Raw genomic sequence first — 21197 nt, forward strand, 5'->3', positions numbered from 1 at the left:
AACACAATGGTTCCAACATCTTGCCAGGTACGAGCTGTTACAGTGGAGCACACGCCCAAGTACATTCAGACGCTGTCAGCGACTCTTTACCACCCGTACCTTTCTCAAACTCCTTTCATTTCTCCCCCTGATACGTCTTTTGTTCGACACCTGATATGAACCCCTGGAGCTCCTGGTTGGCACAGGTAAAGGCCCACCCACTTTTTTCCCTTTACCATGCAGATCAGCCTCACTGTGACTATTTTATTCCCAGTTCCTGCCTTACTGCTTGCTTCTAACCCATGCTCCTGGTTTGGAGCTCTTGTCCAGCATCGTGTCAGGCTCCAGACCTTCAGGCACTGGTCAGGCCTAAGAGCACTCTCTCAGCTCAAGTCAGCACCACAGCTAAGCTCTGTCATTTCTCATCCGTAATCATACCACTCCAGTCAAACGTGCAAGCAGGTTTTTAGGCTTGGCTTGTTTTAGTGTTAGAGTGTGTGTATGTGTCACTCCCCTCCCCTAAGCACAGGTGGACTTGTAGGGAACATTGCCAAATAGTTTTGGTTTAGAGGGAGGGAGGGGTGTTGGCTGAGGCTGGTGGGTGTAGCAGGTTTTTTTTTTTTTGTTTTGTTTTGTTGTGTTTCTTAGATAACCGCTTCGTGGAGCGGTACCTTTTCACTCCCCCAAATCACGGACACACCTTCAGAGCAAATTTGAGTGTGTTTCGTGCCTGCTCTCACTTTCACAAGTCTGCCAGTGCTGAGACAGTGCTGTGTTTCCTGACAGGGAGTGAGAGAGGAACTGAAATCAAAACTTCTCTTCTTAAAAGGTCAGTAACATCTCGCTGTCTCTGTTCACTTTTCTGCTCTTTTCTCCGTCACGCTATCATTTGTCATCATCGAAAAAGTCGTAAAGTGAGGTTCGCATTTTCTCTCTGTTCTGGCAAAAAAAAAAAGAAAAAAGTTCAAAGCATACACAAGCTGCCGGCTACCTCCTGCGCACCAGAATCAAACTAACGGATGGCTGACCTTTGCAGAATCGGGCTCTTCTGTGCGACCCATTTTGAATTGCAAATTGCTCCATGTTTCAAACTTTTCACGATGGAAAATATATGTTTAAGAAAATTTAAAAAAAAAAAAGACTGCTCAGCTATGCAGAAACTTTTCTGTGTGCATATCTCGCAACAGATGTGCGCACAGTGAGTGAAAAGACTCCCCCTTTCAAACAGCAACCGCACACCAAGGGAGGAAGCAAGTGAAAGCATGACAGAGCTGGAACAGATTGAAAGACTGATATCATTTTTTTTTTTTTCACTGTTACTTGTTTTTGTTGTAGTAGCAGCTTGTAGAACTACACGAAGATTGATCGCACGTGACTTTAATCTCGCATCTGCGACTGTACGATCGGCCCGAGCACAGCCCGAGCATACAGTGCCTCTAACTGACGAGGTAATAACAAGACGATCGGACACATGGGTTAACATCTGTCCGGCAGGAGTCCGTTTAATCATCGCTTGCGTTTTAGAGCAATCTTCCAATTCGGTTTCACTGTGCAACAGATGTGGGGGCAGAGGTGTGACATTCACATTTATTTCACTCTTCCTGTGACTCCTCATCAAATGCCACGAATAACTTCAAGAGTATCATTACAGGGCGGTTATACGCAATATCTGTAACAAGGTACTGAAGTGTTCTTGAGACGACACGACTGAATCATAGTGCGAGATGTCAACTGTCCTGCTTTCCGTGTTAGTAGGGCTGGCATGGTCCTAACTGAAGTGGCGAATGCGAACCTTCCGCTGATTTTAAAGAAACTTGCAATTATGCACTGTATGCTTCAAATACTGTACAAACTAGCTGTGGTTTTAATCAACAGGTTATGACAAATGATCTCAGTTTCCAGTACCGACCTAAAAACAGGCGGCTGTGGTCTAAAGCAGCTTCACAGCTCACGAACCACATTATTATCGCCAGGTTCTGAATTTAGATACGCAGTGTGTTTCCGTTTATCAGAGAACAAGATGGATCGTATGAAAATGAATGGAAAATTAGAAAATGAGCCGCTTCCTCAAAATGCGGTGTGAGATGATAAAGGGAATGTGAGCAAAACAAAACTTCAATTACAATAAAGCAGCATGTACAGAGCATATCAGCTTGAAAGCTTATCAGCCATCATCGTTAATGGAAAAAAAAACAACCTTACAGAGCTTTCTTTCCTGTTGCTGTGAGGTTAGATGGGGATAAAATCAAGTAGACGCTACCACACCTATTTTCTTCTCACTACAGCCCCACGTCTGCTTCTTTCTCTCTCTAGGATTAGTGATTTGAACCTGATCCTCGCTGGTCTTTTGTTACAGGGCCTCGCTTACGTCGGCTGTGTTTAACAAACATTACCCGGGACAGATTTCAGCCGGTGTTTGTACAATCTCACCTACAGTATGCCGTGCAGATCATGACAAGCCGGTTAGCTTAGCGAGCCGGCGTGTAAGGGCACAAAAAGTGCTTGACTAAGAGATTTTAACAGCCCTGAATCAATTTGTCAAAATGAATGAAGACGCGGCTTCACATCTGAAGAATTATGCAATGTGTTCATTGTGAGACTGACGGTGAATGAGTCCGCACGCCTTCTTCCCACCTGACAGCGTGTGGGCATGCCCATGTAACAGCATCCACACAGGGATACACAATCTGATGCTAACCTTCTGTGACACAGATGTCATCACGGCAGCTGTCCTGAATCTGATTTTTTTTTTCTTTAAGAAAACTGCTCAGAGAGCAGGGAGGACAAAAAAAACGCCCTCCAAAAAAACCTGATCTGTTAGACGCATACCCGCAAAAACTTGTGTTCAGGTTAATGTGCTGCGTGTGTTTGCATGTCTACAATGGCAGAGGAGCCATTTTTGTGCGCACGCGTGCGTGTCCGCCCTCCTCCGTAGGATCGAGGTCCAGGTTTTGTTGTGTGTGTGCGTTTTTCTGTGTGTGTGTGTGGAGTTGGGCTGGGTGAGTAAGCCGCCCCTCACAGATGAATAGAGGATGGGAGGAGGCTTGAAGAGGCTGCCGTGGGTGGGAGGCCCAAGCCCTGCCAAAAAAGCTCCTTCTGTGGGATTTGTGTACTTTTGCGTTCCTCACGAAACACAGCGCCTGGCTCCAACGACAGAAGCTGCCGGGGGGAGGGAGGTAGGCCCTTTCTCTCCCAGGGGTCGGCTCGATCACACCCTCTGCTTTTCAAGCTATATCCCATCTTTCCGTTTACAGTGCTCCTCCTTTTCATCTCCACATCCAGTATTTTTCTTAAAAATAATAAACCGACCGATTATACTCGCACACTTTGACTTCCTGGGAACACCTCTTGCCTCACACTTCCTGCTCACCACCTACCCTGACACTAAACTCTTCAAACACAACATAATCAAGGCATTTGGGTTCCTTTAAGTTATTACTGCTTTACATAAATATATCACTTTACTTTTGAGCTTTGTGTGTCTGTGTTTTATCTCAAAGGTCTCGCAAAACTGCAAAAACAAACTCGATCACACAGAAACTTGTTTCATGTTATGAACTTCTATTAATAATGCAACATTTGCTTTGTATTTACTAAATCAGAGAGGAAATGTGTCTTGTAGTGGTTTTTTATGCATTCCTTAGCAGGGTCACAGTCATCAGAGAAATATTTTTGTCATACATTTCAACATCTGAAATGTCAGTGGCAGCCGCAATTTGTAATGTGGTTGCGCAGTAAAGCATTTCACATACAAATTGTGGGTGTTTCCTGAATGTTACCTAGATAATACAAAATAGGGCCCCTGTAACCACTAGCAACCCACCTAGCTTTAACCTGGCGACAAGCACAAAGAAAGGCATTGGCTCTCGGCAGTTTGGCAATCGGGTAAAATGACTGGCTGGTAAATTAGAAAACGAAGAGCAGCCGCACGTACAGTGCGGGAAAACATATAGAGCATAGAGCTGCGTGTCATTCAGCATCAGGGAGTTAGATGAAGAAAAGAAGAAAGGGAGGAGAAGGAAAAAAGAGAGCGTGATTTCATAATGTCTAAAAGAAAGATCTGGGTTGAATAAGTGGGTCCACCCACCTGTGTGTGAGAGGCAGTGAGAGAGAAAGCAGGGCTGGATGGCAGTTTTAGAGACATGAGTGTGTGGGTTAGGCTAGCTGGCCTGCTTATGCTATCTAATCACTGGGAGAGAAAGGAGAGCAACATGCCTTGATCCACCCACCTACCCCAGACAAACAGCAGTTAGCCTGCTAAGTACTATATGTAGTCGCCTGCAGCTCGAGGTGCTTCACTGGGAGATAAAATGTGACAGAGTTTGCAGGTAACACACACACACACAGAACAATTATGCCTCACTCTGTGCTTGGGAGAAACAGAGATGTGTCAGTCTAGAGGCCACTGTGGTTCACAACTTCCACGTAAGAGTGAGCGTTTGAGTTTAAGCTGCCAAACACACAAACACGCAGGTTTCAGGTCGAAATAACACTAATGAGACATCACTCACTGTTTTTTGTTTTCTATCCAGATTAGTCAAATTAATTTTAACCCTGTCCACGCTGATTTCAACTTTCTTTATCTCAGAATATTTGCTTTCCGTGTGTGGATCATTTTATAAGCTCTGCTTGTGTTTTGTCACAGATTAGTTACCTGTGTGATACCTGAGTGGGTGGGATGAAATTGGGTTCGCCTCCAAAAATAGCTGACCTGCGCATCGGGCTTGTGTATTTTGCCAGCGTGCATGCGGTTCACCGCGGTCCGCCACCTCGTGCATGTGTGTGTGTGTGTGTGTGCATGTGTGTGTGTTCCATGACAGGCATCTGTCTCCCCTGCCCTGCAGCCTGACTGGTTTTAATTAGAAGGTGCCAGAGTGCCCGAGGGCTCTCTTGCTGACACACACACGTACACATGCTCTCTTTCTCACACTCGCACACACACACAAACATGCGTACATACACACAATACCTGAGGGCAGACAGAGGCTGTCCCACCAAGGCTGGCCTCCTTCTCGTTATCACCATAAGGAGTTGTCTTCATTCACCTGACGACCCTTGCGAAACACGCGCGCACACAACGCTCACACAAAAATACCGACACCAAACCAATCCAGCGAACACAACACGACGCTGAAATGCATTCTGAAGTCGCATTGTGCTAGCGGGGGCATGACTCTTTGTACATTTTGTTGGGATTATTACGCCTCGAATACATTCTTCTCAAAAAAGCGGCCTCAAACATGAAGAATGATCAAATTTACCTTTAAGAAAACACTCAGTGGATTCATACAAAGGAGTGCAGCCAACTGTGTGAGACTTTCACTGAGTACTTGCAGTTCTTTACCTCCCTTCTGGCAAAGCTTCCCATATTTATTAGGGTGTTTGAAAAGAAGGCACAATGGGAGAAAGTTAAAGCCCAAAACAGACAGGTCAGCAGACAGGAAACGCCCTCGTCTCACTCACCCGAATGGCATGCTCCAAGGTGAGTTCTAATGACCTCAGTGCAATGACAGATGGGTGTGTATCTCTGTGAATGTTTGTCTGCGAGTGAGCCAGGCAGAGCTTGCAGTGGGTTTGAACACATTCAACCCTCCCTTTGTGTTTAATCAACATTGCATCTCCGAGTGCCTGGCTGTCCTTGGCACTTGAGGCAAGGGATGTTAGACCTGGGAGGCTGCTGTGATGCCCTATCTCTGGATGGAAGAGGAGTGGGGGTAGTGAATGCCTCCCTTTCCTGCTTCTCTCCCACAACAGGCCACACCTGGCTTCAGAGTCGAAGTATGAGTTTGTCTGCCTCTACAGTTTTTATTAATCCTGGGAAGGTCAGCTGAGCTCGTCCCTGAACTGTTTTAGCACGTTCGTGGGCTATGTGTATACTGCTGCACTTTAACACTGATTCTTAGCTGTTATAAGTACTTTTTGAAAAGTCAGAATCCAGAACTGCTTTACAGACCCCCTTCAGGTCAGTGTTCACATTTATCCCATCAGAAAGCGGTCGGTCACCTTTGTGGAGGTGAAATCTATATTTACGCAGCTACTTTTGTCAGCTTTGGATATTCGCAACTTGATGAAACAATATGAATGTCTTTTGGGAACACTTAAGAAAAAGTGATTCAGAACCAAAGTACGTCCATAAGACAGCCTCAACACTCTGCAGGCATCCTTGTAATATCTCTGTGCAGCTAGTCTGAGAAGCATCTACCTAAAGAGAGCCCCAACCTATTGGATCATCAGTTGGTCTGCCTTCTACAGCAACACTGGGTTAGCGTTTTCTGATCTGACGTCCATATCGGCAGGCCAAGAAACTTTGAAAAATATGTTTACAAGCTCTGGGTAGTGACTAAAAGAATGACAGTGCAGATACAAGTGCCAGAAAGGAGTTTTCTTTGAAGGTTGGCTGTGCTCTCCTTTAGTAAGAGTGTGACGAGCTCCTCCACATCGAAAGGAGCCAGTTGAGGCTGTTCGGGGATCTGGCTGTGCCTCCTGGATGCCTCCTAAGTGAGGCTTTTTCCAGTATGTCCTACCAGGAGAAGGCCCTGGGGCTGAACCAGGACTCGCTGGAGAGATTACGTCTCTCAGCTGGATTGGTGGAAGAGGAAGAGCTGGAACATGTGGCTGTGGCGAGGAAAGTCTGGGCTTCTCTGCTCAGACTGCTGCATGCACGGATGGAGCTTAGTGCTTCCAAGCATGCTGCATCCTGACCTTTAGCTCTACTTTATTCTTCTCGTACAAGTGTAACAGATGCACCGTTTGGGCTCTGATGGTGTAAATATTTGAAAATGGAAAGCAATAGTACTCTATAAAAGGCAGGGGGGGAAATCAAAATTAATCATTTTCAACAACTGTCTGGAGACAGGTGGTGGAGGCAGGGCCCTGTGTGCCAAACAAGGCGACCTAAAAAGCACAGCAGTCTAGGATCACACTATTTCATACCAGTGGCACGTGTAAAAATTCACTCTGTGATACGTGGCTGCTGTGCTGCTACGAGACCATCTGAGATATGCTGATGAGATCTTCTCAGACGCGCCAAGAAGAGCCAATTTTAGTCGTTAAGAATCGGACTGCCGTGTTTATGGTGCTGCACAGAAGGCCAAGCTGAGTATAGCACCAAAGTTTTCATGATATCAACTTTATGTAATGATGCTTCACACCCCATCCCCCATCCAAAGTGCCAATCTGGTGCCCTTGTATGTGTATCTTGCTGGGAGCAGCAGGTGGCAGTAAACAGGTACACTGACACACCAGTCAGAGAGACAGACAGACAAAACAGATGACTCTTACTCAGCCCTCATGACTGTGAGCAGGCGGCAAGATCCACCGCTTTTTCCTGGAGAAAGGGGAGGAGGAATGAGTTGTTAGCTTAGAGAAACACAAAAGAATGAGAGACACAGAAAAAACTTTTGATTGTTATTTGCACAGCAGTTAAAAATAGCTTATGTTATTTTGTGATTAAGCTAATTAAACTCATCGCTTCATATGGGATGAAGATGCACTTTTTTTGGCCTTAATGCACATTTCTCACCAGATTTTCTGATTTAAGTCATATAACATGTTCAGGTTGTCCTGAAAAGGAAAAAAAAGGCAGAGCTGAGATTGTACGAGCCTTTTTAAAGGCCTTTAAATTAAGCTGCGTATTAATTTGCCGTAGACGTTTGTGAATTTTCGTCACCAAACACAAAGCTGCATGGCAAATCTGTGTGTTTAACAAATTGCATGCCAGCGCCGCGAGATGACTGTTTTCAATCTGCAGTTCAAAAGCCTGCACTTCTTTTTTTTTGTGCTTTTTTTCTTCCGAGTTTAGAACAAAGCAATACGCACAGGTACCACTTACAGAGCGCTGCTGTGACGGCAGCAGGCGTGTTTAGAACAGATAGTCGAACTTTTTAGGAAGACAAACGCTGTTTTTCTGGCTGTCTGGCTGGGCTGCTAGCAGTTAGTGGCTTACCCTGTTTATATATACTAGATGCCAATGCGAACTGGCCTGGGCTCTCACCCTGTACAAAACAGTGTAAACCACCGTGGGCATGGGCTGCGGTTTGCTTTGGTCCATTTTTTCCCCAAGTGGAAGTGGGCATAGCATAGTCTGATGTACGCTCTGATGTGTACTTGTTTGTGGAGGTTAACTCAACACAATTTGACTCCTTTCACTGTCTGATTGTCGGTTATGATATACGGTCGGTCAGAAATATTTTAGTAGATTTGAAGGTCCAGCAGCCACCAGGAAAACAATGGCTCGCTGTGTGCTCTACGTTCGTGGACGCGCATCTGCTCGGATCTCGCTTGCTGCCTTTAAACAGCAAGACTGCCGCTCTCTCTCATATTGCTTAGGCGGTAAAACTTATACGAATAAAAACAGTGAAGTATGACGAAGGGTGTGGTTTAATGATGTCACACAGGAAAACCCAATGGCTTTTTCGACACTGCGAATGTGCTTTGTCATAACATTTGGCTTGTACGCGTGTGTGTGTGAAAGCAAAGGCAAAGGAAACACTTGTTCTCCCTTTTTCTTTCCCTCCGTCTTGCCATCACAAATATCTGACTCAACACAGAAAGGAGCTTAACAGGCAATCTCGTCTTGAAGTTTAACATCTCGTCAAAACTCCTGCCGAACCCAGTTTCCTCCTCTGTGCTCGAGCCTTTACAGAATGGCTTATTTCTACACCTTTTTCTGCATGAACTTCCTCCTCCTCTCCACAGACTGAGGTGGTGGTGCTCACCAACTGTTACCCTGCCTCGGCGCTTTCTGACTCAAATCAGGACTCTAACGTTGGCCGTCTGCTCTTCACGGCCGGGTTTCTGAAACTTAGTTGAAACAACGGTTCGACAAAGTGAGAAAGAAAGAGAGAGAGAAAAAAAAATAAAAGGTCTGTAAACAGACGCTTGTGGTATTTTTTTTCTTTTTTCTCGTTTGTGGTCTAATTCTGTCTCAGATACAGACAGCTTTTAAATAATACAGCCTTTTAAATTAACGCCACTGACTGAATCAGCTAGTTTAACGGGGTTATGCAGAAGTCTCTCAGGTCAAAATAGGTTGATTTATTAGGTTCTTTTTCCAGAAACTAGTCAGTTCTTGCTATCAGTATTTCTCTAAGGGGGGGGGGGGGTCAGTGTGTGGCTTCCTGTGGAAATACATTGTCTCAATCGCTTTAGATTTATTTCAAGTTTCATTTTTAATAGAATAGAAAAGAGCAGGTGTGGGAATAAAACTAACCTGATTTAAGTTCCACTTGCATTTCTGCTTCTCCTCATCTCAGTCTGAGACTCACCGTGCACAAAGCGCTTTCCCAACTTTTCTCTCCGTCTCTCGCTCCCTCTCCCTCTCTTTCTCCTTTCCATTTTTACCCTCCCTCAGTCTCCCCAAACAACCCCTTCGGGTTTCTTTTGCCCCGGTCCCTTTCTACCAAAATCCACTCTAACACAACTAAAAATTCATTTTGTCTGACCTAAATCAGAGGGTGTCTGCGCCATGGGCTTATTACACACTGCGCTTAAACTTGTGTTGTGGAGGAGGATGGGGTATTATTATCTTCCAGCTACCCACCCTGCTATAAAAACTAGTGGTGCGACATCTCCACAGCGCAGAGCTGCTGCCCTCCCTCCCTTCTTCCTCTCACTCTCTCGCTCGTCCTACATGAGCCACACACAACAGTGAGCCTGCCTGACTCTAAACTCCACACCAGCCACTCGGCTACACAGACAGACCCAAGAATCGCTCTCTGCTCTCCTCTGCTGCGCTGCTTTGCTTCCCTTCATTGGATATTTTTCCTTCCTGGGGTGTTTTTTTTTTTTTTTTTGTGAATGGGTATCTGAATCTAGTGTGAGGAGCTTGTGAATGGACTGACTGACAGACGGGCAAAGAGCGAGGCAGCTGTGTTTCAATTAAAGAGAGCTATGCTGAGAGGTCAAGTGAGGAGCAGCGGAGCTTCTTAGTAGTCTGGAAATACAAAGACACGTGAGAGGAATTGAGAAAGAGAAGGTACGGTAGGTGATGCCTGCTGAAATCTGTGGAATGCTGGGGGAACGTATCAAGACATGTGCAAATTTATTTGGATGTCAGACTTGTGGAACATCCACATGGGTGTGTGTGTGTAATCATTTCTGAGTATTGCAGAGGATGTGTGTGTGTGTGTGCGCGCGCATGTGAATCAGCTTGCACTTTTGGGTTGTGTGCATCACTTAAGCGTTCAAATGAGCGCTTTAGACCATAAAGGCCCGAAAAGGTGCAAACAGGTCAATAAAACCACTTAACGACTCGTGTCATTATTCGGGCTGTGTAGTGTAAACACTGTGCCGTAAAGATGCTGGAAATAGCGCGGGCATTTATAGCATCACAACACATCTCGGAAGTGCCAAACATAGTAGTTTCGGTGGACTTAAGTGCGTGTTTTGTCTCCAAAAGTAATTACACATTACAGTTTCTGTATCTATATGACACTCTCCGTTAAATCCACAAATACTCAGGTAAAAAATTTTTTTAAAAAAGCAGGGAGGGGGCATGTTTTAGAGCACAGACAAAATAGACAAAAAAAAAACATGTTATGGATTTGAGGCTGAGCTGTAAATGATTGTTTACAGCAAGTCAGCTCATAAGACCTCTTAGCTCATAAAGTTACAAAAAGCAGTGACCCGTAGTGCTGTTGTAACTGTTTACTCGCCGCTGTTTTAAAAGTTTCTGGTCTTCTTTTTTTATTCTACATCAAATTCTTTGTTGGAGCCAAATGAACAGAAAAATTGTAAATACGGTTGCCTACAACTGACTGTGAGTGGCACATTTTAGAAAGCATTATTCAGCGGCATGCAGAGATGCAAAACAAGGCTGTGCTGTAATGCTGAGGTGCTGGTGGTAAACTACATGCAGTTACACACTATGTTAAAAGTCTGCTTAATGATTTGTTAATCATATCTCAATTAATCCAATCAGTTTTTAAGCTTTACCTGCCAGTGTGTAGCTTAGTAAAGACACTCAATATTGTCCTGTTTAAATATAAAGTTTAATCAAGCCTGACTTTTTCTTTTTTCTTTTACATTGTAGAAAAATACAAATAAATGTGAATAAATGCAAATTGAAACTGAAACAACTTTTTTTTAAAAAAAAAAAAATGCTGTAATGATCATTTTATACCGTACCATCCTCACTTGTGGTGCTGGATATAAGCTTCCTCTGCTCATTTTTGGTGGTCTTTCCTCAGGCCTAACTGAAGAAAGTATCAGATGAGATTTAGAAACTGTCCATTATTTCAAACTGAATATGTGTGATTGAAAATAAAAAATCTTTCTTGTTTTATTGGCAATAAAGTAAACTTTTGGGGTGATTGAGACGAAGGCGGGTAGCTGTGGGCCACCCTGAAAGGCTCGAGAGATGACATTTAGCGCAAAGAGGCGCTTTAAGGAGCCGTGAGATTTGAACTGACCTTGGATCAGTTCATTCATTTTTAATCAGTCAAGGCTGAGCACTAGCCAAAGGTACAAATAACTGCAGACTTTCTGAATTAATTAAGTGAGCAATGCAGTATAACATTGTATTTAATGGCACTTTATGTATTTGACTGTGAATCTGTAGTTTGAAGTTACTTTGAAGTGCTTTAGTTGGGTTTTTTTTAACCTAAATGCTAACAATACTTAAAAAAGAATGTGCTTTTGTTAAAAAACACATACACTAATTCCTAAAGCCCTGATTGTTCCAAATATGCAGAGGTTTCTGTTTAAATACTCGGATTTTGACCCTGACATTTCACCATTACCGCAAAGAGAAAATAAAACCCCAGTCATGAAGTTTAACTGGCATCGTGTCCTCCTTCCTCACCTGCTCTAATTGACAGCAATTAAGATAAAATATAAAAAATCTCCCCCCCTTCATGCGGCCTAGAGACTCAAAACTAACACTAACCACGGAAGCGTCTCCTTGAGGTGCACTGCTGTTTCACTGGCGATAATGGACTAGTTTACACAGCAGGTCAAATGAATGTCTTCCCTTAATAAGGGGGGTGAATTTTGGCTGTCAATACTGTAAATTATTGGCCGTGCAATTGTCCACCTGTGACAGTTGTTTCGCAGGTGTTTGCTATGGGCAGTCGGTGACAGGGGTAAACTCTGGCTGCTGGTGATTTAGCATGTGGGTCAGGCGGATGAACGGGCCTGACAGGAATAAACTAGGCACTGGGTGTTGGAGCGCACAGGCCAAATGAGCGTCTGCCCGTCACAAGGCTTGAGATGGACATTAGCTGGTGATTTGTGGCCTGAGCGGTCAGGGTTGGGGACAAGTTAGCCACTCTACTCTAGGCATAATGATGATACAGCTGCAACATGGACAGAGCGAGGTGGAGGAGGAGAAGGAGGAGGTGGTGAGGAGGAAGAGGAAGAAGAAGAGGAGAATCATTAGGAGGAGGTGGCGCTGGTGGTCAGTGCCCGCAGAGCAGATGAAGTTCTCGGGAGAAAGACGACACTGGATGGAGGTGACACATAATTTGGGGCGGGAGTGCTGAGTTGAAAGTGTTGGTGACTAAGTGAGGCATGAGAGGAGATGCTGGCCAGTACAGGAAGGCAGAAAGAGAGGGAGACAGAAAGGCCTTTATTAGAGGTCAGTTTAGTAAATGAGTTGAACTTAGTGTGAACTTTTTTTTCCCACACTTGGAAGTTCTTCCTTTAAAGCGGTAATGCAATTGTAGTAGGTGCTATAAGTTTTAATCACAAACAAATTTTGTTAGTTTTTTGGTTTTTAATTCATTAAAAAAGTCCAGCCACCTCATAATGGCAGGTTGTTAAACCTGACGACTACTTACTGAGTTGAGCTTTATTGCTAATAACTTGGAGTTGCTTTGAAAAGGGGACAGAAGGCGAGTCACTTTGTGCCCTTTCTCAAGGCGTCGCCACCCTCGCTCCCCTTGATGGGTGGGTGGGGTGTTGCGTGTGCGTCTAAAGGGCTAAGACTTGTTTGGCTGATGAAATGTCGCTCCAGGACCTTGTGGTGGGAAAGCGGTGCCCTCCTCCCCTCCCTGTCTATGTGGCACATCCTCCTTAGATCCTCTCCACATTGTAATTAGGGGGCCGGCCGCTAAGAGCTAGTGCTAGCTAGTGGCAGGCAAACAGTGGGAACGGGGAGGGGAGTGGCACTCGTCGGTTCAGTGGGTGAACAAACAGCAACAGCAGCACGTGTCCCATAGTTCCAGGAGTGGGTGGGATGGTTCGAGAGCAAAAAAAGAAAAGGAGGAGAAAAAAAAAACGAATGAGAGACAGTGAGTTCGCCAGGCCCTCCCAGTCGTTTTCTCCTGCTCTTATCCACTCAGTGTTGTTCCAAGCTCTGCACTATTGTTTGCCTTGGCAGGCTGTCGCAGGGAGGGGCCCCTCCGCTGGTGTTTGTGCAACCTGTTAGGGAACTTTTAGGGCCATCTGATCTCTCCCTGCTGGAGATTCTCTCACCTTTTTGCCCAGGCTATTAGTTTTAGGGAGGTTGTGCACATGGCGTGGGAATACAATTAAAGAAAAAAACAAAACTCTTCTATTCCTTGTAAAAGTGTAAAGTTGTAGTGTGAGCTGCATACATCCTCATCATCATTTCCATTTTGCAAATCGCCAATCAAACAGCTTCCCCCCCCAGCTCGCTGTGACTTTCACTGTCGCATCGAGGCCAGCGCACGTGCCTGCGGACATATATCCTACACTGCCACCTCCTCTATAGACATTTTAATTATGTCCACACTGTATCAATGGCACGAACATGGCAACAGTTCCCTAGCAACAAGATCGACAAGAATAAACTACATGTAAGATTGGTAAGGTATCTGAATTGTACACCTGCAGGTGAACTTGGGAATTTTTTCTGAAATAGGTTTTTTTCCATCTTGTTTTTCCTTTTTTTTTTTTTTTTTGACTTCTGGCGTGATTCACTGCAGGAAGCTCAAGAAAGTGAGACACTTGGGTCTGTGTGTGTGTGTGTGTGTGGCTTCAGAGCTGGCCCATTTCGGTTCAGTCAACAATGCAGCTGTGGTGTGTGGGGCTGCTTCAAAGTATTTATCTACACATGCCTCCAGTGACCACCAAGTGCGGATGGCTAAGTTTGAGCTCTATTCATAGATGTGAATGAATGAGCACCCTGCCAGCGGAGGTTTGATCACTAGAACTGTAAACAACAGTACAGTGAATCAACAGGTGGGAGCTCAGGCAGCTGTGGAGTGGAAAATGTGAAGAAAGAGAGCAGACCGAGCAGAGATTCATCTGTGCGTTTAGACCATAACGTGCTATATATCAGGCTTTTCAGGCACCGCGCTATAAGTGAAATGAGTGAGGATAGACTGCAAGTAAGCATTTTGACAGGATACAGTATCTAGAGTACAATCTGACCTCTTTTGTCGTTTTCTTCACTTCTCACCACATCGCAGTCTCTCTCTCTCTCTCACACACACACACACACACACACTGTATTGTTCCGATGAACGTATCGGCTTGCCTCTTTCTCATATCTGATAGACGCAGACAAGAGGGATGGACATTATAAGCGCTATCACAGAACGTCTCTCACACACTTTTTTTATCACACCACCCAGCTTCGAATTGAAAAGTAAGAAGTAAAAAAGAAAAAAAAAATCAAGAACCGCTTTAGGACTTTAGGAAAATGACGGGCTTCCCTAACTCACACACTTGCAACAAAAAATGATGATAACACATTCAAGAATAAATATTACCCAACGTGATGTTTGCTCGAAATGAGACATGCTGTATTTACCACTTGTTGCCTTTGCTGCACAGATGGCACGCAAACAAGCATGCCTACAGTATATTTTAATAAAGCTAGACTGTCACTCATTGTGTTAACACTATCTGCCTCGGCGAAGAGACTCCCCTTATTCGCATATGAAAGCTTTTTTTGAAAGCCTTCACCCCATGAATGGACGCCGCTTGTCACCGGTGACAGCAGCGGCACCCGTCGTTACCGCTGCACTCTCTGCGTCGGCGTTTCAGAACCCCGTTTTGTTGTTTTCTTTAACATGCCTTCATTAAATCCTGCACCATCCACGTGGATGAGTCAAGTCAAGTTTACAGGGCAGGCTCTTTGCACAGCCAGGAAGCAAGAAGCCAGCTCTGTGGATTTAAAAGAACTATTATTCACCGCTTTCAAGTCAAAGTGAAAGTACATGTGACCAGTCATCAAATGCCAACAGGAAATTAAACAGGACCTGTTTAAAGCGATCAGCATAATATTTCACACTTGTGTGTACTGTTTTCGTGTCAGCACGTGGGCTTTTTCCTGAAAGATCCCCCCATATTAAAAAAAACCAAAGGGCTCTTGAACAACATGTAATAATATTGAAAGTATTTTCAGATTTCTTATAACGTCAGTTGTGAGAAAAGCGTCAAAGGAGCTTTTGTGATGAGTATATCAAAGTATTTGCATTTATTACACACAGTAAATCTGAAATGTAGAAATGTACAGTATTTAAAAATACTTTTCAATACCGGTTATTAGTTGTTTGTTGTTTTTCTATTTTTTTGATGTTGTTAAATTATGCATTTATGGGGTTTTTTGTATTAAAAATCAAAACCATTCACTGTTTGTTTTTTTAATTAGAAAATAAAAGAAGCTCACCTTTGGGATTAAAAAAAAAAAAAAGTGCATTAGATTCAATTTTTTTGTAATCCTTGAAATGCCCAAAACATTATTCAAATAATAAAGACACAGACTAAATGATGGGAACCTTGTCAAAATGTAACCCCGCTTAAGTAAAAAGTAAAGTTTGAGGTAAAGAATAAGAGAATTATTTTCCATGACGATTCAGAATTTGCATCTTTTTTCAGTTGCCACCAGATGTTTCACTTCTACCGCTTTTTGTCTGTATAACCAGCAGAGATAAAGAAAGAGAAGATGGTCCACCACAGAGAGGAGGATCTGATCGGAATCCCCTTCCCGAATCACAGCAGCGACGTCCTCTGCAGCCTCAACGAGCAGCGTCGCGACGGGCTGCTCTGCGATGTCATCCTCATCGTCCGCGACCAGGAGTACCGCACCCACCGCTCCGTCCTGGCCGCCTGCAGTCAGTACTTCAAGAAGCTCTTCACAGTGGCCACTACTGATGGCGGAGATCCCAATCACGCCGCGGCTGTGTATGAAATTGACTTTGTGGCTCCAGAGTCGCTCACAGCCATCCTGGAGTTCGCCTACACGTCCACGCTGACTGTGACGGCGTCAAACGTCAAAGAGATTCTCAACGCAGCTCAGATGCTGGAGATACCCTGCATCATCAACGTTTGCCTGGAGATCATGGACAGCGGTGGCGGAGGGGGCGGCGGCGGGGGTGGGAGAGAGGTGGAAGGGGAAGAAGATGAAGAGGAGGAGGAAGAAGAGGAGGAAGAGGAAGAAGAAGAGGAGGACGAAGAGGAGGATGCAGGGTCGAGAAAGGATGAGCATGAGGAAGAAGAGGACAATGTCAGCGAGAGGTCGCTCCAGTCTTCCATGAGCAGGGGGGAGCGGACGCCCCCGGGGATGGAGGATTCGCCACCTCCGAGCACCTCTAAGTACCACCAGCAGTTCGGGCTGCACAGGGAGACGCCCCAGTCGCAGTCTCCAGAAACCACGAGAAAGCAGGTGCATTTCAGGGGATATCGTATTGGTTTTGTTGCTAATCTTGTCTTATTTAAGCTCGAAAACTAATGTGTCTAAACTTGTGTTGCAGGAGAGCATTGAGACTCGAGCTCTGAAAGATTTCTCCATCGAGTCTCTCCTCCAGGAAGGGCTCTACCCTCGCATGCCAGCACTGGACAGGAGGTCCAACTTTTCTCCTCTCCTCCCAGGCTTCTACCCCCCGATGTGGGCCGCCGAGTTCCCAGCTTTCCCCCAGCAGCTCCTGGAGCCAGCTCACCACCCTCACGCGGGGTCTTCACCGCAAACCAGGCTCCCCCACAGCTTCCCTGCCTCCACACCACTCGAAGCCTCCAGACCCCTCGATCTGGCTGTAAAAAGAGAGATCATAAAGGAGGAGATGAAAGATGAAGTCCCTCCCAGTATGCTCCAAGGCGAACTGCTGAAGGAGTTTGTCAGCTCGAGCCTGGATGGCACTATGAACGCAGGGTCAGTGCCAGCAGAGAGTCATCCGCTGGGTCCCATTAAAGATGAGGCAGACTTTCGGTCGTACCTGAGTTTTCTGAGCTCCGCGTCCCACCTGGGTGCGCTGTTCCCCCCCTGGCAGCTGGAGGAGGAGAGGAAGATGAAGCCCAAAGCGTCACAGCAATGTCCCATATGCAACAAGGTCATACAAGGAGCTGGAAAACTACCACGGCACATGAGGACACACACGGGGGAGAAACCATACATGTGCACAATCTGTGAAGTACGATTCACCAGGTATGTGGAAAGCAAACCCAACTGCTGCACATTAACAATTTGCATTATCTTGACATCTTCATCTAGCATACAAATCGTGTAAACTGCAGGGTTAACGGAAAAGTACCCCATGCTCTTTTCACTGAGGTTAATCTGTTTTCACCTCATCTGAATATCAAAGACGTTAAAGTGGAAAGCCCCCTCTGCTTTTGCATTAGTGGTATCTCACTTACCTACATCCTCCCACTTTGGCATAGTTTCCACTTTTATTTTTAGAGCAGAACTTTAATGTTGACACTAAAAGCAAATCATCTGTGTTGGCTTTTTTATGTTGTAAATCAGTCACTTGTAAAACTCGAGAACCGAAAGGGCAATGGTGTAGGATTTATGTGTTAATCTCATTTTGTGAAAGCGTGCGGTTTTTTCTTCTTTTCTCAGACAAGACAAGCTGAAGATCCACATGCGGAAGCACACAGGTGAACGCCCCTACATCTGCCTTCACTGCAACTCCAAGTTTGTCCACAACTATGACCTGAAAAATCACCTGCGCATCCACACGGGCGTCCGTCCGTATCAGTGCGAACACTGCTACAAAAGTTTCACGCGGTCTGACCACCTGCATCGGCACATCAAACGGCAGAGCTGCCGAATCTCACGCCCCCGCCGGGGACGGAAGCCAGCTGCTTGGCGTTCAGCGCCCCCCGGCAACTTCCTGTGTCCCCCTACTGCTGCGACCAACCGGTTCGAGGAGACCAGGTTGAGCCCCGCGTACCAGGGGGTCAAGAGTCACGCACTTGGGGAGCTGCTGGGCCTCGGGAACAGAGGTCAGGGGTTTAAGAGCGCGGACGCTGCCGGCAGGGAGAGCAGGGAGGAGCTGCGGGCAGAAGGGAAGCACATCGCGGAGGAGGAGAAGCCGGGAGCTGGGAGGCAGAGGGGAGTGTTTGCTTTTGCTCTAGCTGGAGAAGAAGTGCTTACCCAATCTCCATATTATGCTGCGACCTCTAACCCCTGGGCCATGAGGCTGGAGCGGGCTCCACCCATCCCTGAGCCGGCCAAATGAACACTGGTCTGCAGAAGACAAAAGGAAAAAAAAGACAAAGAAAATGTCTTTAATCTCTGCATCTCATCTGCTCCAGAAAGCTAAAGCACCTTTTACAGAGGGAGAGAGACAGCAAGAGAGAGTGACGCGTCAATGAATAGCTGCAAGCCTGCTGATAACAGATAACAGATAATTCAATCAAAAAGCAGACTTTTGTCACCTCAGCACGAAACAGTAGGTCAACACAGGTCTTACTATTCACATTAATGAAGCTTCTCTTCTTCTAAATGAATGTGATTAGCAGCACCCGTAAGTACCTGCAGCACGATGTCGTGGCCGACGGCGACAAAAAGGTCTATTTCTTCATCCCCGTGAATGTTTACATATTCCTTCAAAAGAAGCAAAACAGTCTGTTTATGAGGAATGCCGGTTTCGTACATGTATATTTTTTTGCATTATTTATTCAAAACGCTGTAAAAAAATTTAAAAAATAATTCTGATAAGATTCCTCTTTTTAAAATGCAGAATGTAAACACGTGATCACAAATGTACAAAAAGGGGGAATTCATTGTTGAAAATGGCATTAAGCAGATAGAATTAACATAAAAGAAAATTGAAATATAGCTTAATAAATCAATAAATAACCCTTCACTGAGACAATTTTACGTTTTTATTTTAAGTCGTTGGGTTTACGTGTTGAAAAAGGACAGCGCTTTCAAAATAAAAGCATCTATGGTGCTTGGATGCTTTAGTTGTCATCTTATAGTTTTCTAAAAATAAAGAGAGACCACTTGAAGACTTAATCGGGAGACACAATGATGCGTTACTATCCCTCCACTGCCTTCATTCTCATTTAAGCTCTTTTGTCTGCACTATTGTACATATGGACCCAAACTTTTTGGCCATGCTGGTGTTAATTACGGTTCTGTTGCTGATGTTGTAAAAATAAAGGAGTAAATAAAGAAAGAAAAGAAAAAGAAAAGCTCTTAAAAGACTATGAGAAATCCATCCAAAGATGTGTGCTTTGATATTTCAGACTTGAATAAGATTTTGTTTTAATGTTTATGACCACGTGTCTTCAGAGGATGTATATTTCTGACTAATCGATTTCCGCTCTAGCTACACGGTATGCTTGTGTTTTGTTTTTTGGGTTTTGGGGTTTTTTTTGGTTTGTTTGGGGGGGTTTCTGCTGCAAGAAATCAATAATTTTTTTTTTCATCTAATGTTCATCTCTGATTTGTGTATAAAGAAGTAACAAAAAAATATTTGAATTGAAATGGGAAAGTATTTTCTTGCTATTTATGGCGTATTTAAATGAATGAGCCTTGGCTATATTTTGCAAATCTGTTTTATAAAGACACTAAATGCAAAAAAACCCAAACTTTGCTCTTGTCTTTATTATGTCAAATGTGTTTGTACTCCTATCTTTGTTTATTTCTCCAGATCCTGGCGAAGGTTTTTGGAAAGCTTCGACACCTCGGTCACATGCTAAATTGTTAAAAGTTAAGATTAGAATAGGGTTTGGGTTTAGGCTTACGTCGAGCAAAAGTTAGTGGTTAGGTGTGTATTTGGCATAAGTGCTAGAATAATACAAGATTTAGAAAACGCAGGAAGCGATTATAGTGAGACAACACGGTATCACTCGTCAACGTGTGTCCGCACAATTATGGATGGTTGTATATCAAATCAAGTAGCCAGTATTAATTTTGTGCTGTTTTTTCTCTTGCATATTTTAATCACAAAGCAACACAAAAATAAAAACTTTACCATCAAATGATCATAAAACGTAATAATAGAAGGCCTCGTTCAGGTCTCCACAGACTCTAAACACAGAGAAGTTCCCTCATGTCACAAAGTATCTGAGACGCACAGTTATTTAGGCATTCATTCATCACTTTTATATCAAGCAATTTAATTACCCTAACATTTAGCTACTTAAGAATGTGTTGGTGGTGGTGGGATGCTTACAAGCTCCCTGCCCAAAATTTTTAATCGTGCTATTTATGCATCATTTTCAGGAGGCACGACAGCCATAGAAGCTGCTTGTGGCCAAGAAGTTACACAATAATTTAAATGTCTTTATTAGCATAAAAAAGGGCGAGCGAAATTAGTTTTATCCAGTAAATCAAGTGTAGGCTTTGTTATCTGCTATCTGCTCTTTATAATCTCCACTGCCACTACACTGTTTATTATTCACACCCACACAAACAACACCACAGAGCTCCTCAGCTGGAGCTTTTATGGGTAGGCAGCATTACTGTGATGCCGGGTTCATATCCCTGCAGAGGTCAAGCATATGAGTCCTATAGTAGTATATATAAAACACGTATTTGTCATTAATGAGACTGAAATCGAGACAAAAAGAGAACGCAGCAGGATGAATGGTGAACTGTACAGAGTAGGGTTAGAAAAGTGTTGCTTGAGAAGTGATTGATGGATTTGTTGAACGTGTTACTGGGATGATACATCACTAATTAACCCCTGACACAAAGACTCAGAGGCCTACGTCCTGCTCCCTCTGTACCAGATTAACAGTTAGATATGTTCAGCTGAACTTTAATCTTCCAGAGAAAAACCACAGGTAAAGTCAGCATATTAGAATATGTGTGCAAATGTACCCGCTGATAACAGATCACCAAAATCACAGTGCAGCTCACACATGAATGACATTTTGAGCAAACCCATACATCCCTCGGCTGTAAAGAGATAAAAGAATCCGTTATAGATTTATTAAAGTTTAATGACGCGTTTGGCATTAACTAATAACTCATCGTGTTGGCCTTATGGTCATGGAGAGCCTTCCCAGAGGTGTCGTTTTAGTATTTATCTCTAAATGTATGAGTAACACAGAGAAAGTACTGTCACTTT

At 44.3% G+C, this 21197-nt stretch overlaps 1 protein-coding gene across 5 annotated transcripts; it reads left to right on the forward strand.

The window, feature by feature from the left end:
* Positions 1 to 643: 643 nt before the first annotated feature.
* Positions 644 to 19704, forward strand: zbtb7c (zinc finger and BTB domain containing 7C). 5 transcript variants are annotated; one of them, XM_005456289.4, is made up of 4 exons: positions 644 to 808; positions 15819 to 16555; positions 16644 to 17311; positions 17729 to 18350. In XM_005456289.4, exons 2-4 carry the CDS (start codon positions 15836 to 15838, stop codon positions 18348 to 18350), a joined length of 2010 nt encoding a protein of 669 aa, XP_005456346.1. In that variant the 5' UTR covers positions 644 to 808; positions 15819 to 15835. The 5 variants fall into 5 exon arrangements, with proteins under 5 accessions (XP_005456346.1, XP_005456344.1, XP_019216569.1 ...); XM_005456287.4 differs by having other exon boundaries at positions 645 to 808; positions 15816 to 16555; positions 17729 to 19704; XM_019361024.2 differs by lacking the exon at positions 644 to 808 and adding an exon at positions 9535 to 9960 and having other exon boundaries at positions 15816 to 16555.
* Positions 19705 to 21197: the final 1493 nt, after the last annotated feature.

This window comes from Oreochromis niloticus, linkage group LG7 (assembly GCF_001858045.2).
Source record: "Oreochromis niloticus isolate F11D_XX linkage group LG7, O_niloticus_UMD_NMBU, whole genome shotgun sequence".
Classification (NCBI taxonomy): Eukaryota; Metazoa; Chordata; class Actinopteri; order Cichliformes; family Cichlidae; genus Oreochromis; species Oreochromis niloticus.